The 12338-nt window shown below is 36.0% G+C and overlaps 1 protein-coding gene across 1 annotated transcript; it reads left to right on the top strand.

Moving 5' to 3' along the window:
- Positions 1–10577: 10577 nt before the first annotated feature.
- LOC108438916 (myeloid-associated differentiation marker-like) lies at positions 10578–12338 on the top strand. Its single transcript, XM_017717040.2, has one exon. It carries the CDS (start codon positions 10941–10943, stop codon positions 11784–11786), a length of 846 nt encoding a protein of 281 aa, XP_017572529.1. The 5' UTR covers positions 10578–10940; the 3' UTR covers positions 11787–12338.

Raw genomic sequence — 12338 nt, 5'->3', positions numbered from 1 at the left:
TTTAGAGGGATACAGAGGCTTTTAGGTCAGTTTGTTTGCTGGCTTCCTTTGCTGCAGTATGCTGTTTGCCTGCCAATGTGTTCAATATCTAGCAACTTCAGATGTTGAAACGTTAAGGGGAGATGGGTGGTAAGTGGGTCACAGGCCCAAACACAAACAGACATTTTGCTCCACAATGGAAATTTAAAAAGGAGAACATAGTGGCTGCAGTACTGTTGTCAGAGAAGCCAGTCTTCAACTTAGTATGTTTCTTTAATCGCTGATGACTTGGCTATTTTAAGATTTAGTACAGTAAATATATTACATATTATTCCTTTAAATCAAATATATTGTCTGGACTTTTGCTTTTTACTTTTCTGTTCCTTAATCATTTAAAAAGAGGGATTGATTTTATAACATGACTCAACTTTCATAACATCATGAAGCCATTTGATTTTTATTGATGATCATTTTCTCTACAGTACTTGTTAGTTTCCTAAAATTTCCATTAAATTAAAATTACACCCCCCACAATAATTACTTTTGGCAAACTGCAACATGACGAAATGAAATGGAGAAGTGCCATGTTGCAATAAAAGCAGTAAAAAAGTACACGAAAAACACTTGCAGAATCAGACTGAATATCGAACCTCAAGAAGTCTACAAGGTAACCTTGAAAGTAACTGATTTTTTTGATTAATTGATCAAAACAAGTCCAATTGAATTAATTTTTTTGACTCTACACAATGTTTACTTATGTATTGTGGTATGGGTAATTTAGATGCATTTAAATTATAACTGTTCACAATTTAACATCATAAAATCATGACTTAAAGTGAAACATTAAGAACAAGCTCAAATTTGATTGCATTTCTTTTTGTTTGCTTTTTACCAGGTTTGGTCATATGTGTTTATGTAATGTGCATACTCATCCACTTGATGGCCTTATACACTGAGAAATCATTCTGACCAATCCTGAAAGGAGCACAGGCTCTTTAACTTGTTTGGATTGTGTCTGCTCTCAAATATTTTATGAGGTTTTAACAAAGAGTCCCTATGTTGACAGTAATGTTGCTTGTAATGATGTGATTTATGATTGTCACTTTCATTGTTCAAGTTCAAATGGAATCAAATCTGGCTATCTAGTTGTTTTTCAGTCTCAAACATTGCCTTGGTAGGATTCTTTTTGTGAGTGCACTTTTCCCTTATATTCTCAAAACCATGTAATACACTGTTTATCTAATAAAATATTTATTTTTATTGAACAGAAATCTTTTAAAATGTAAATGTTTCATTAGCATCCAAGCAGCGAGTCTAGTGGGAGCTGGGTAGACTTTCACAATGGAAAAAAGTTTTGTAATTGTATCTGTGGTACCAAATTAAGTCAGGTGCACTCACAGCCAATAAAACTGGTTGCAAAATATCACTGTAGTCTGCATGTGGAGCAGAGTGAAAGTTATAATATGGCTACATCCAAAACCACATACTACCTTGCTTATTTCAGTAAGACAATGCCAAACTAAATTTTGCACATATTACAGCAACATGGCTCTGTAGTAAAATAGTCTGGTTAAACAGACCTGCTTGCAGTCCAGACTGTCACCCACTGATAACATTTTGTGCATTATGAAATGTATGAAAAATATGACAAGGGAGACCCTGAACTGTTGAGCAGCTGAAATCCTATGCCAAACAAGAATAGGAAAACATTTAACTTTCAAAACTACAGCAGTCGGTCTCAGTTCCCAAACGCTTACAGAGTGTTAAAAGAAGAGGTGATGCAACACTGTGTCTGAGTCTTGCTATATAGTATAGCAAAAGAGTACTCTTCCATTACTGGTATATTCATTAGCAAAATAGGCATTATATAGTACACCACTATTTCCAAAAAAGTTGGCATACTGTGCAGAATGTAAATAAAAATAGAATGCAATGATATGCAAATCCATCCATTTTCCAAGCCACTTCTCCGTCAGGGTCGCGGGGGGGGTGCCAGAGCCCATCCCAGCAGTCATCGGGCGGAAGGCAGGACACACCCCGGACAGGTCGCCAGTCCATCGTAGGATGATATGCAAATCATGTAAACCATATTTTTAAAGGAAAAATACTACAAAGACAACATATCAAATGTTGACATTGACAAATTTTATTGTTTGTTGAAAAATATATGCCAATTTTGATGCCAACAACATGCTCCTAAAAAGTTGGAACAGGATCATGTTTAGCACAGTGTTTCATCACCTCCTTCTTTTTTAACACTCTGTAAGCGCTTGGGAACTGAGGAGACCGACTGCTGTAGTTTTGAAAGTGAAATGTTTTCCTATTCTTGTTTGACATAGGATTTCAGCTGCTCAACAGTTCAGGGTCTCCTTTGTCATATTTTTCATACATTTCATTTACTACGTACTACTGTTGCTGTAATACGTGCAAAATGTAGTTTGGAATTGTCTTGCTGAAACAAGCAAGACCTTCCCTGATGGCAGCATGTGCTGCTAAAATATGTATATATCGTTCAGTGTTAATGATGCCTTCACAGATGTGCACGGCACCCATGCCATGTCGACTAGTGCAGACATACGCCATTATGAATACTGGCTTTTGAATTGTGCACTGATAACAAGTTGAGTGGTCTTTAGCCTGGAGGACACATGATTTCCAAAATGAATTTCAAATGTTGATTTGTTGGATCACAGGACACTTTTCCACTTCCCCTCAGTCCATTTTAAATGAGCTCGGGCCCAGAGAAGGCAAGCGACAAACTGCGTTCATAGACAGTGGTTGTCAGAAGCATTCTTGAGCCCATACAGTGATTTCCACTGCAGAATCATGTCTGTTTTTAATGCAGTGCCGCCAGAGGCCCAAAGACCATGACCTGCAAATACTGGTTTTTCGCCTTTTTTTGTATGACATAACTTTACCAGTCTTTTGTTGCCCCTGTCCCAACTTTTTTGGAACGCATTGTTGGCATCAAATTCAAAATAGGCATACATTTTTTAACAACAATTAAATATCTCAGTTTCAACATTTGTTGTATTACAGTACTATTTGCAATTAAATATAGTTAATTAAATGATTGAAATGATTTGCACATCATGGCATTTTGTTTTTATTTACATTTTTCCCAACATTTTAGGAAATGGGGTTGTAGTTTGCTTTATAGCTTATGACATTTATGGAGGTCAGCTTCAGCCAGTCAGCTCTTGAGTAGTAATTATGAAATAAAGAACCTGTTGCATTTTTTACTATGGTGGCAACAGCAAAGGACTCAAAAGTAGAATAGTAACTAGGGCTGCTGTTTGGTTCCAGAAATTTTGGAATGACAGAAATCTAAGAAATCATTGGGTCAGTCAGTCAATCAATCAATTAATCAACCAATTAATCAATAACTCAATGAACAAATCAAATTAATCATCATTCAATCAATAGAAACAGTTAATTCTACACAATAATCTTAATTTCAAACCAAAAGTATAACATTTATGATATTTTACATTTGTAAGGAAGTTTGGAAAGCTAATGCTAGCTAAATTAACATGGCTGACTAAAGGGACCAATTTAATTGTACCTGATTCATCTTTGTCATCTCTTTCAGGTGGGTGGATATTTTAGCACTGGCAATGCCTATTGTAAGCCCATTATTATTAACAAATTTTACACAGTACTTTGTTTTCACAGGCTGTTTCAACAGTGACAGCAGAGTCTCTCACTCTCTGTGTTTGAAAATGGAAATGAATAATCACTTATTTTTCGGAAAGATTCCCAGCCCTAATGGTTATACATGAGAGGGAGACTATGGTAGAAATACCATGAAAGTGGTAGCTACTGAAAGCGGCAGCTAGCACGATAAGCTAACATTAACAGACATGAGTTATATGCACTGTGGCAACTATTCATACAAGTTACCTACACTATGTGAGGCAACAGGTATAGCAAATTTATTCATGGGGCAGTTAACACAGATTCATTTAAATTCTAAGACTAAGCTAACCAGCTAATTTAAGCTTCTGCAAATACTGAAAGAGCATGTAGTAAGGGAGCACACTCTGAGACAGCGTAGGGTGTTCTGTAATATGGGAGCGGAAACTCTTTAATTAGGTTAAATTCTTAATTGATTGAATTGGTTGAGTCAAATTGCCTGTAATTTGCACTTTGCTGTGGAGCCCTGCAGTGACTGATTAAGGATGTATCACAGGCACTAGGCAGCGAAGTGCAAGATTTCCGCATTAAATCAGCAAAATAGGACTTGATATTATATGCCACCTTTTTACCTCACTCATAGAGTGGCTGTCTATGTATGTTAAAAACATAAACAATCACCACTCCTTGTTGTATTGCTACGTAATTCAAGGACAACTTCTTGTTCAATTTCTCTGGCTTCATTAAGGTATGTTTGGGTTCTGTAATATAATCACAAATTCTTTGCTGTCTTTGTCATTGAAAACACAATACATGTAGACTCAAAACTTGTAAAATCGAGAACTTTGAAACCCTTTAAGCTGTCATAGTTTTATAGCATGGACAGTTGATTTGTACCGTATTTGGTGGATATGTTGATTTCAAAATTAAACCTACCTGTCCAAGTTATCTCACAATATTAGATAGAATGACTGTCTACTGGTAACCTTTGTAAAGGCTAAACTCAAGACTGATTATCTTTAAATTGTGAGCACATCAGATCAGATGTATATTAGCTTCATTCAGGAAATTCAAGTTACTGATGGACTGACTGTGCAGTTTATTAATAATTTAAGTGGCAAGGACTACTTTATTTTCTCCTGCGTTTGTTGTTAATTTACAGTGTTGCTCAGCATTGTGTGTGTTGATGATAGCAGAGAGAGGACTTTAAATATTTTTTTTCCATTACTTCCACTTCTATGGACTTTGGCCAGCCTCGGTATTTGAGTTTGTTGAATCGTCATTCACCTTCATGCCGCTGTGGGAACTGTCCCACTTTTGAAGCCATTATAGCAAGTGAAGGAGTAGATGTGGAAGATGTGGAGGATTGCGCGGTAAAATGCTCTTTTATCGAACATGCAGCAAAAGAGAGCTGCCACTCAGCATGGTCGGTACTGTGAGATCACTGATGTAGTTAAAGGCCTGTTTTATTCAGACTCCATTACTACAGCACTAATGTAAAGACAAAGTTAGCTGACTCACTAATGAATCTGAGCTAAGTAGGTAGAGTGGTCTTTTATGATGCTAGTTTTTCTGTCTTGATTTAGAATAATTAGCATATTAGTGCTTTATTAAAACTGAAGCTCCTACTTCTGTATTGTTATGAGTGCATACTAGCTAGTTACTTTAGCTAATGTGAGCTAAGCTAATAGGCAGCAAAACTTAAATGTGAAGGTCTCAAGACTCAATCCTTTCTCCTTTAATAATAATGTCACCCTGGACAGTCAATCGCAGGGCTAATAGAGGATATAATCCTTTAAATTTTAGAGACTGAACACTGTGTAGTGTATTTCAGTGTAGAAAAATACACCACATAAATTAGTAGTTCACCAATAACCTTGTAATTGATCAGTAATTTATGAGTGGAATGCACCATGTTAACATGCACCATGTTAAAGTTAATGGTTCACCAGGAACTACTATAGAAACTGATAGTTTTACCATATGAACTATACCATAGTTACTCATTAATTCTCAATGAGAGTCAGTAGTTCCTGTTTACTTAATAGTGAACTATTATTTCACTATTACCTACTGATTATTTAACTGGTTCTCCTTGGTAGTTAATAGAAAGAATCGTCAATGCAGCACTAATCATTTGTCCCTGCTTAGTTCCTGCAATCATGAAACACTAACACTGGCACTAACTACCCCACAGCCCAGAACAAAACAGCACAAACAACACTGCTGTACTAGTAAAGTCCCCAATAACAATATTAAGACATAAGAAACAGTCAATATTTGTTAAATGCTAATGAAACTCTAACACAATCAAAACATAGGAATAACTAAAATTCTTAATTCAATTAAAAAAGATAATGCACTTCATGTGGTGTGTTATCTCTGCATTTTTTGGATTTTGATGTTGGCTCTGGTTTAAATAAAGACATTTTAAACTCATGACAGGCATGTAAGTGACATTCTTTATTTAAGTAAGTCCTTCTGTGAAGGCATGAACTCAAAGAATTCACTTATTATTGTAGCATTAGCCTGTTAGCATTACCTGCTTACCTGTTTCAACAATAACAATTACGCTTTATCTAGCAGTGATTATGAAACCACATTTAAATGCCCTTTGAAGTACTCCACTTTCTTGAGAAAATGTTCAGCCATAATCACCAAATACAATGATCACATGAGAAATAAGGTGGATAAAGGAGCAAGTTTTTTTTATTATGCAATGGTGATTCCAGCTGCATATACAGGTCACAGCACAGAAATGGACAAAAATGAGCTTCTGGTGATTACAGACAGACTTCAGTCAGCAATATGTTGGAATAGTGGTGGACAAAGTATGCAGGTGTAGGAGTATGTGCATGCATATTTTTAATGTGACTGTTGTTCACTGCAGACAACAAATGCATTTTTAATGTTACCTTTTCAATTATTTTTGTAACTTGCCCTCACTAGCTTTGACTCACCACTCAGATGTGCATCACACTTATGTTGCACAAGTGGCCAGGAAGGGAAGGAGGCAAGAATGAGGAGGGAATGATTCAAACAACTTAGTCACTGTCAGTAGGTTAGCTTTAGTGAGCAAATTAGCTTGCCATGCAAACTTTGCAAAGCATAACATTCTTTTAAGGAAGTTTGAGCAAAACGCACATAATATATATGAATAATTGTTTTGTCTGACTATAGCCGTGGAGTAGAACTGCGGTGCTTTCTTTTAGCAGCCATGTATAACGAGTATTTTGTAACAAAATGCCCAGCAAATTGAATTTTATGGATTTTAAATATTAATATATTTTCATATCATATTATTTAAATAAATAAATATTATATTATTTAAATAATTTAAATAAACCTTTCACTTGAGCTAATAAAGTATGCACCCCTTAAGATGGTGCTGTGGATTTCCCTGAGGGGAAATTACAAGGCAAAGTGGACAAGGGCTTGTTAAACCAGCATTGAAATGAGGGGATTAGACATTTATTTTTCTGCAGGGCAGCCTTCATACATGGATTTTCTATCTGAGCAATCCATTCAGACATTTTAATAAAAAATGACCTGATGTGAACCTATCAGATATAGCTATGTGGTGCCTTTGGTTAAGTACATTTTCTGTTGATGAAACAAAGCTTGTCATCTCAATGAGATTTTAAACGCCCTCTCCAATGTTCAACCAACTATCAGCCTTGCATCATTAAAAATCCTAACAATCCAGACATGAAAACTGTGGATTAATTACATAATCAGCGAGTGTTCAGTCCCTGAACTGTATGTAATGGGCAAACAATTTCCAATTATTTAAAAATGAAAAATGGTAAAATAGTTTTATCTTTACTTTTGCTTTTTCAGTGTAAGAATGAAAAATGTGAAATCAGATGCTTTTTTTTCGATATGTTCTAGATCTACATTTTAATATGTTTATTCATGCACTAAATCAAGAACAGCTTTTTTCCGTTAATACCATAGACATCAGAAATAAGACTTCAGCTTGAATTCCACTTCTTTTGTTCATGCCTACAAAATTAACATGTGGTTAATAGATATGCAACGTGTGTTAGGGCATTACCTGGTAAAGACCATTTCAGTGGAAATAAATATGTGAATTTCGGGTTGTGGAAGTTTGTATTTTGAACTATTTTTCTTTGTTTGCAGAGAATCTACATATTTGGACTGTAAAGATCAATTATTGTTCACCTATTGTTACTCATTATCTAATTAGTTGCCCATTTATGGACTAAACTTGGTATGTTGGATCTGACTAATCATACAGAGCTAGAATTTAGTGGATATATCAGTACAGTCTGTTACTTTTAATGTTAAGCCAGCTGATTAAATTCAATTTGTAATGATTAATTTAAGGTCCAACAAATCTATGGAAAATACAGCATATAAGAATCTTGTTACACAAAATGGCCTGATGTGAAACAGTTGTTAATATTGGAAAATTAAATACACACTCTGACTTATACCAACAGAATATTTAACAATGCCAAGGAATAAAAATATGAGAATTTCAGAGTGCACATCAGATAGCTCTCCTATTGAAGCAGATATGGCCAAAGGTGTATCGTGTGTACTTTGTTTACATAAGAGCAAAGTCCGTTCCAATCTACATCACTTCCTCACAGACATGCCCATATACCACTACCTTATGCAAACTTGTCACCAATTTAGGCAACATATCTTGAACCAACATGTATTTACAGCAGTAGTTCCAGGGTTAGGAACTACTGATTTAGAGTGTTGTAGTGTTAATGCTTCATGAAATTTGATACAGTTGCCCAGATTTCCTCCTGTGGACAGTTTACTGTTGTACTGCTCTAAAATACATGGTTCAGTTCATCATCTAACTCAAGTCTTTGTGAAATAAACAGTGTATAATAGAAGGGTAAAGACTCTATAGAATTAAGTGATGTTACCTTTCAGGGCAGGGTTGGACACCCCTGTTTTTCGGAGAAATGCAGAGGTTAGTCAGTCTTTTAAGTTACTCACAGCTGCCTATTTAATGTGATGAATTTGGTCAATGACATGGAGTAACATAAAGGTAACAGGGGAGATAGATATAATACACTGGTGCAGTAAATGTCCAAACAATTTGAAGAACACAGTGCTGGCATAATGCAAACTATGGCTAGTACCTAGTAGGATTTAATGTTGTGCATTAAATTTTTGGCAACACAGCCATTTTAATCTCCTAAAACATCCCATATATTTTAAGCATGGTATATATTAAAATATATCTTATCATGTGTGAATAAGTTTCACTAGAATGGCCACTGCTTTTTATGTTTTCTTACAACAGACTGAAACCTAATGTTTTTGATACTGCTCTTATTTACAGTCTGTGATGTATCTCAGCCTACCAGGAGATCAGTGATGATTTTTGTTTTAGTCTCTACTATTGGAAATCAAAATACAATTTTATGTCACTTCCTAATTAAGATGGTTATTGGGTGGACTTTTTTTCCCACATTTCTACTTGACATAACACTTCATCTGCTCAAAAGTATGTGATCTCCATTGTGGTATATTGTACTTAATAATGCGTGACATGTTTTCAAAGACAGGTCTGGACTGCAGACAGGCTAGTCTAGCATTTGCACTCTCTAACTACGAAGCCATGCTGTGTCACTTGGCATTGTCTTGCTGAAACAAGGAGAGATGTCCCTGAAAAATACCTTGTCTGGATGGCAGCATATGTGGCTCCAAAATGTACCCATAAGCGTTAATGGTGCCTTCATAGATGTGCAAGTTACCCAAACCATTGGCACTAACATGCCCCCATATATCATGACAAATGCCAACTTTTATACTTTGCATTGGTAACAATCGGGATGGTTCTTTTCCTCTTTGGCTTGGAGAACACGATGTCCATTATTTCCAAAAACGAAAGGTGGACTCGTCAGACCACAGTATACTTTGTGTCTGTCCATCTCAGGTGAACTTAAGCTCAGATGTTGATTTTTGGCCTTTACACACAGAGATTTCTTTATCAGAATCTTTTACTAATGTTATGGACTGTCAATGTCTTACATTGCTGTTCCATATTTTTGGATTGTGTTGTAGACATCAAATTGGGAATCATTATATATTTACAAAAATCAATAAAGTTGCTAAGAGTAATATTAAATATCGCATCTTTCTGCTTCACTTAAATGTCTGTAAAAGACAGTTTGCTGTATTATATTTAGTTTCTATAATGAATCTTTTTTTAAAGACTATGGAGTGGGGAACATATTCCAAAGGGTGGTGTTATCTAGGGATCACATATCCACTATTTTAATTTCATTTTTATTTGGTGTACTTTTGCAAACAAAGGATGTGAAACCAAACTGACTCTACTTGATTATAACGCATTCAAAGTGCAAACACAAAATGCAAACACCCATGGACTCCTACCATTATGAAGCTGATAAAGTGACTTACTCAGAGTTACTCATAATAATAAGGGACTGAGCCACACCTGCACTGTAAAAATTAGGTGTTAAAGTCCATTTTTAAATGAAGCCAAAATTATGTCCAACAAAATGTATAAATAAATGACCATAGAACAAATAAAGTCACTGTCTCAAGGAACTAGTTGTCTGAAGTTCAATTTGATTTTATTTGAAACAGATTTCGCCTTATATATTACTATTACTGACATTTTATATATATATATATATATATATATATATATATATATATTCCAAAGGAGAATCACTATTAAAAGTATCATTTAATCCAGGACTAGCTTTAAAATGTGTCTGGGAAACTGCCCCTTAAACTGTCCCATTTTTTGTTCCTCTCTTTAAATCACACCCATAACTGTGGAAAATAGAAAGATGTGCCTTCATTTGTTTGACTCTTTATCATTACTGACTATAAAAAACCTTTAGGACTACACCCTGTTCATATCTTCATGCATAACCCAAAGGCAGTGAGAGCACTCATTTGAACGCTTTATTGGCTGCTTTCCTACAAACAGATGACCATTTGCAGAACAGCTTCTGATAAGGTATCAGTCAGAGGGTGTGGTCAACAGTACACCTTTCCCTGGATTCCTGGGGAGATTCATCTCTGTGGAAAGACTCAAAGTGAGATACACTGGAGAGAGAAAGACGGAGAGACAAATCAGCAAGAAACAAGAGAAGAGTAAGAAACAAGGAAAAAGTAAGGAAAGAAGTGGTGAGAAACTAATTATAACAACTACTAACTATCCTCTGTGCGAATGTTATTGTGACTAAACGAGCATTCGAACAAATAATCAATCAAAAGAAGAGAGGACATATAAGTCAAGTACAGTACTGAACAGTAATAAGAAGGAAAGATTTGAAGAGGACACATCTATCATCATGATTACGCTGGATAATCGTTCTGTGACCATGCCGGTTGGCATTGTACGAATATTGGAGGTTGTGCTGTCATGCGTCTGTTTCAGCCTTGTGGCCTCTGTGGGCCACAATAACAGCTCCCAATGGGCCTGGTGCATGTTCACTTGGTGCTTCTGCTGCTTCATGAGCCTTTTTATTCTCATCCTGGAGTGCTCCAGCCTCAATGTTAAAGTACCCATCTCCTGGGATGACTTCACCACTGCCTTCGCCATGCTGGCTGCACTCATGATGCTGGCTGCCTCGATCATCTACCCTGTATTCTTTGTTTGCTCTTCTTGTTCTCGACCAATTGCTGCTACAGTCATGTCCTGCCTCTGTTTTATTGCGTATGCTGTGGAAGTTGGACTAACTCGGGCGAAACCAGGCGAGATCAGTGGCTTCCTGTCTACAGTTCCAGGCTTGCTGAAGGTTCTGGAAGCCTTTGTCGCTTGCATCATCTTCATTTCTCTCACCAATAGATACACTCAATACCCCGGGTTGCAGTGGTGCGTGGCAGTTTATTCGTTGTGCTTCATCTTTGCTCTCCTCATCATCATCTTCACCATCTGCAAGCTCTTGTCTCTGTGCCCCTTTCCATTTGACAAAGTGCTTACTGGTTACAATGTACTGGCTGTTATTATGTACATGACAGCAGTAGTTATATGGCCACTTTACAGTTTCCAAGGAAATCCAAGACCAAACCCCTGTAATCATTGTGCCTGGGACAACCTAGTGGTAGTGTCCTTTATGACGTGTGTCAACCTCATTGCCTATATTGTGGACACATGGTACTCAGTACGGCTAGTATTCTTTGTTGCACCTGCTTAAGAAAAGAATAGGCATGTTGACTACACAGAGTAAATGTTAAGAGTTGCGATGAGTTTTTTGGTATATACAAAGCTTTTAGAAATAGTGTTTTATCTGATTTTTATTTTTTATTTTTTGAATGGCTTATTTTTTGTGAAATCAAATTGATGAGGAAATGGCTTACAGTTTTTTGAAAGAAGTATGCAAGTATGTTTAGCAACTACTATACTGCATTGTATCTGTTAAAAGTTACATCTGTGTAGTGTGCTCATACAAGTAATTCTGAATTGCACTTTCTTTATATCTGTGCTTTGCCAACATAGTCCTTTTCTTTTGTGTAAAAAAAAAATTGGACAAACGTTATCATAATTTATTCTAACCTTGATAGCGTTCTTTTGTTTGTAAAAGAATTACATGACATTACATTCTTTTTATAAAATCTATGTTTGCCTACAAATAAAATCTTTGTTTTGAAGTGGTCTATTTGTTCCCCCAATTAATAAATCATGAAAATGAATAATAAATAAACTACATGTTATCTCTTGTGGTGTCACTGCATGGTAAAAAGTTTTG

The sequence above is a fragment of the Pygocentrus nattereri genome, chromosome 14 (assembly GCF_015220715.1).
Source record: "Pygocentrus nattereri isolate fPygNat1 chromosome 14, fPygNat1.pri, whole genome shotgun sequence".
Classification (NCBI taxonomy): Eukaryota; Metazoa; Chordata; class Actinopteri; order Characiformes; family Serrasalmidae; genus Pygocentrus; species Pygocentrus nattereri.
The sequence above is the reverse complement of the archived record's forward strand: the minus strand, read 5'-3'. Positions and strand labels throughout refer to the sequence as shown.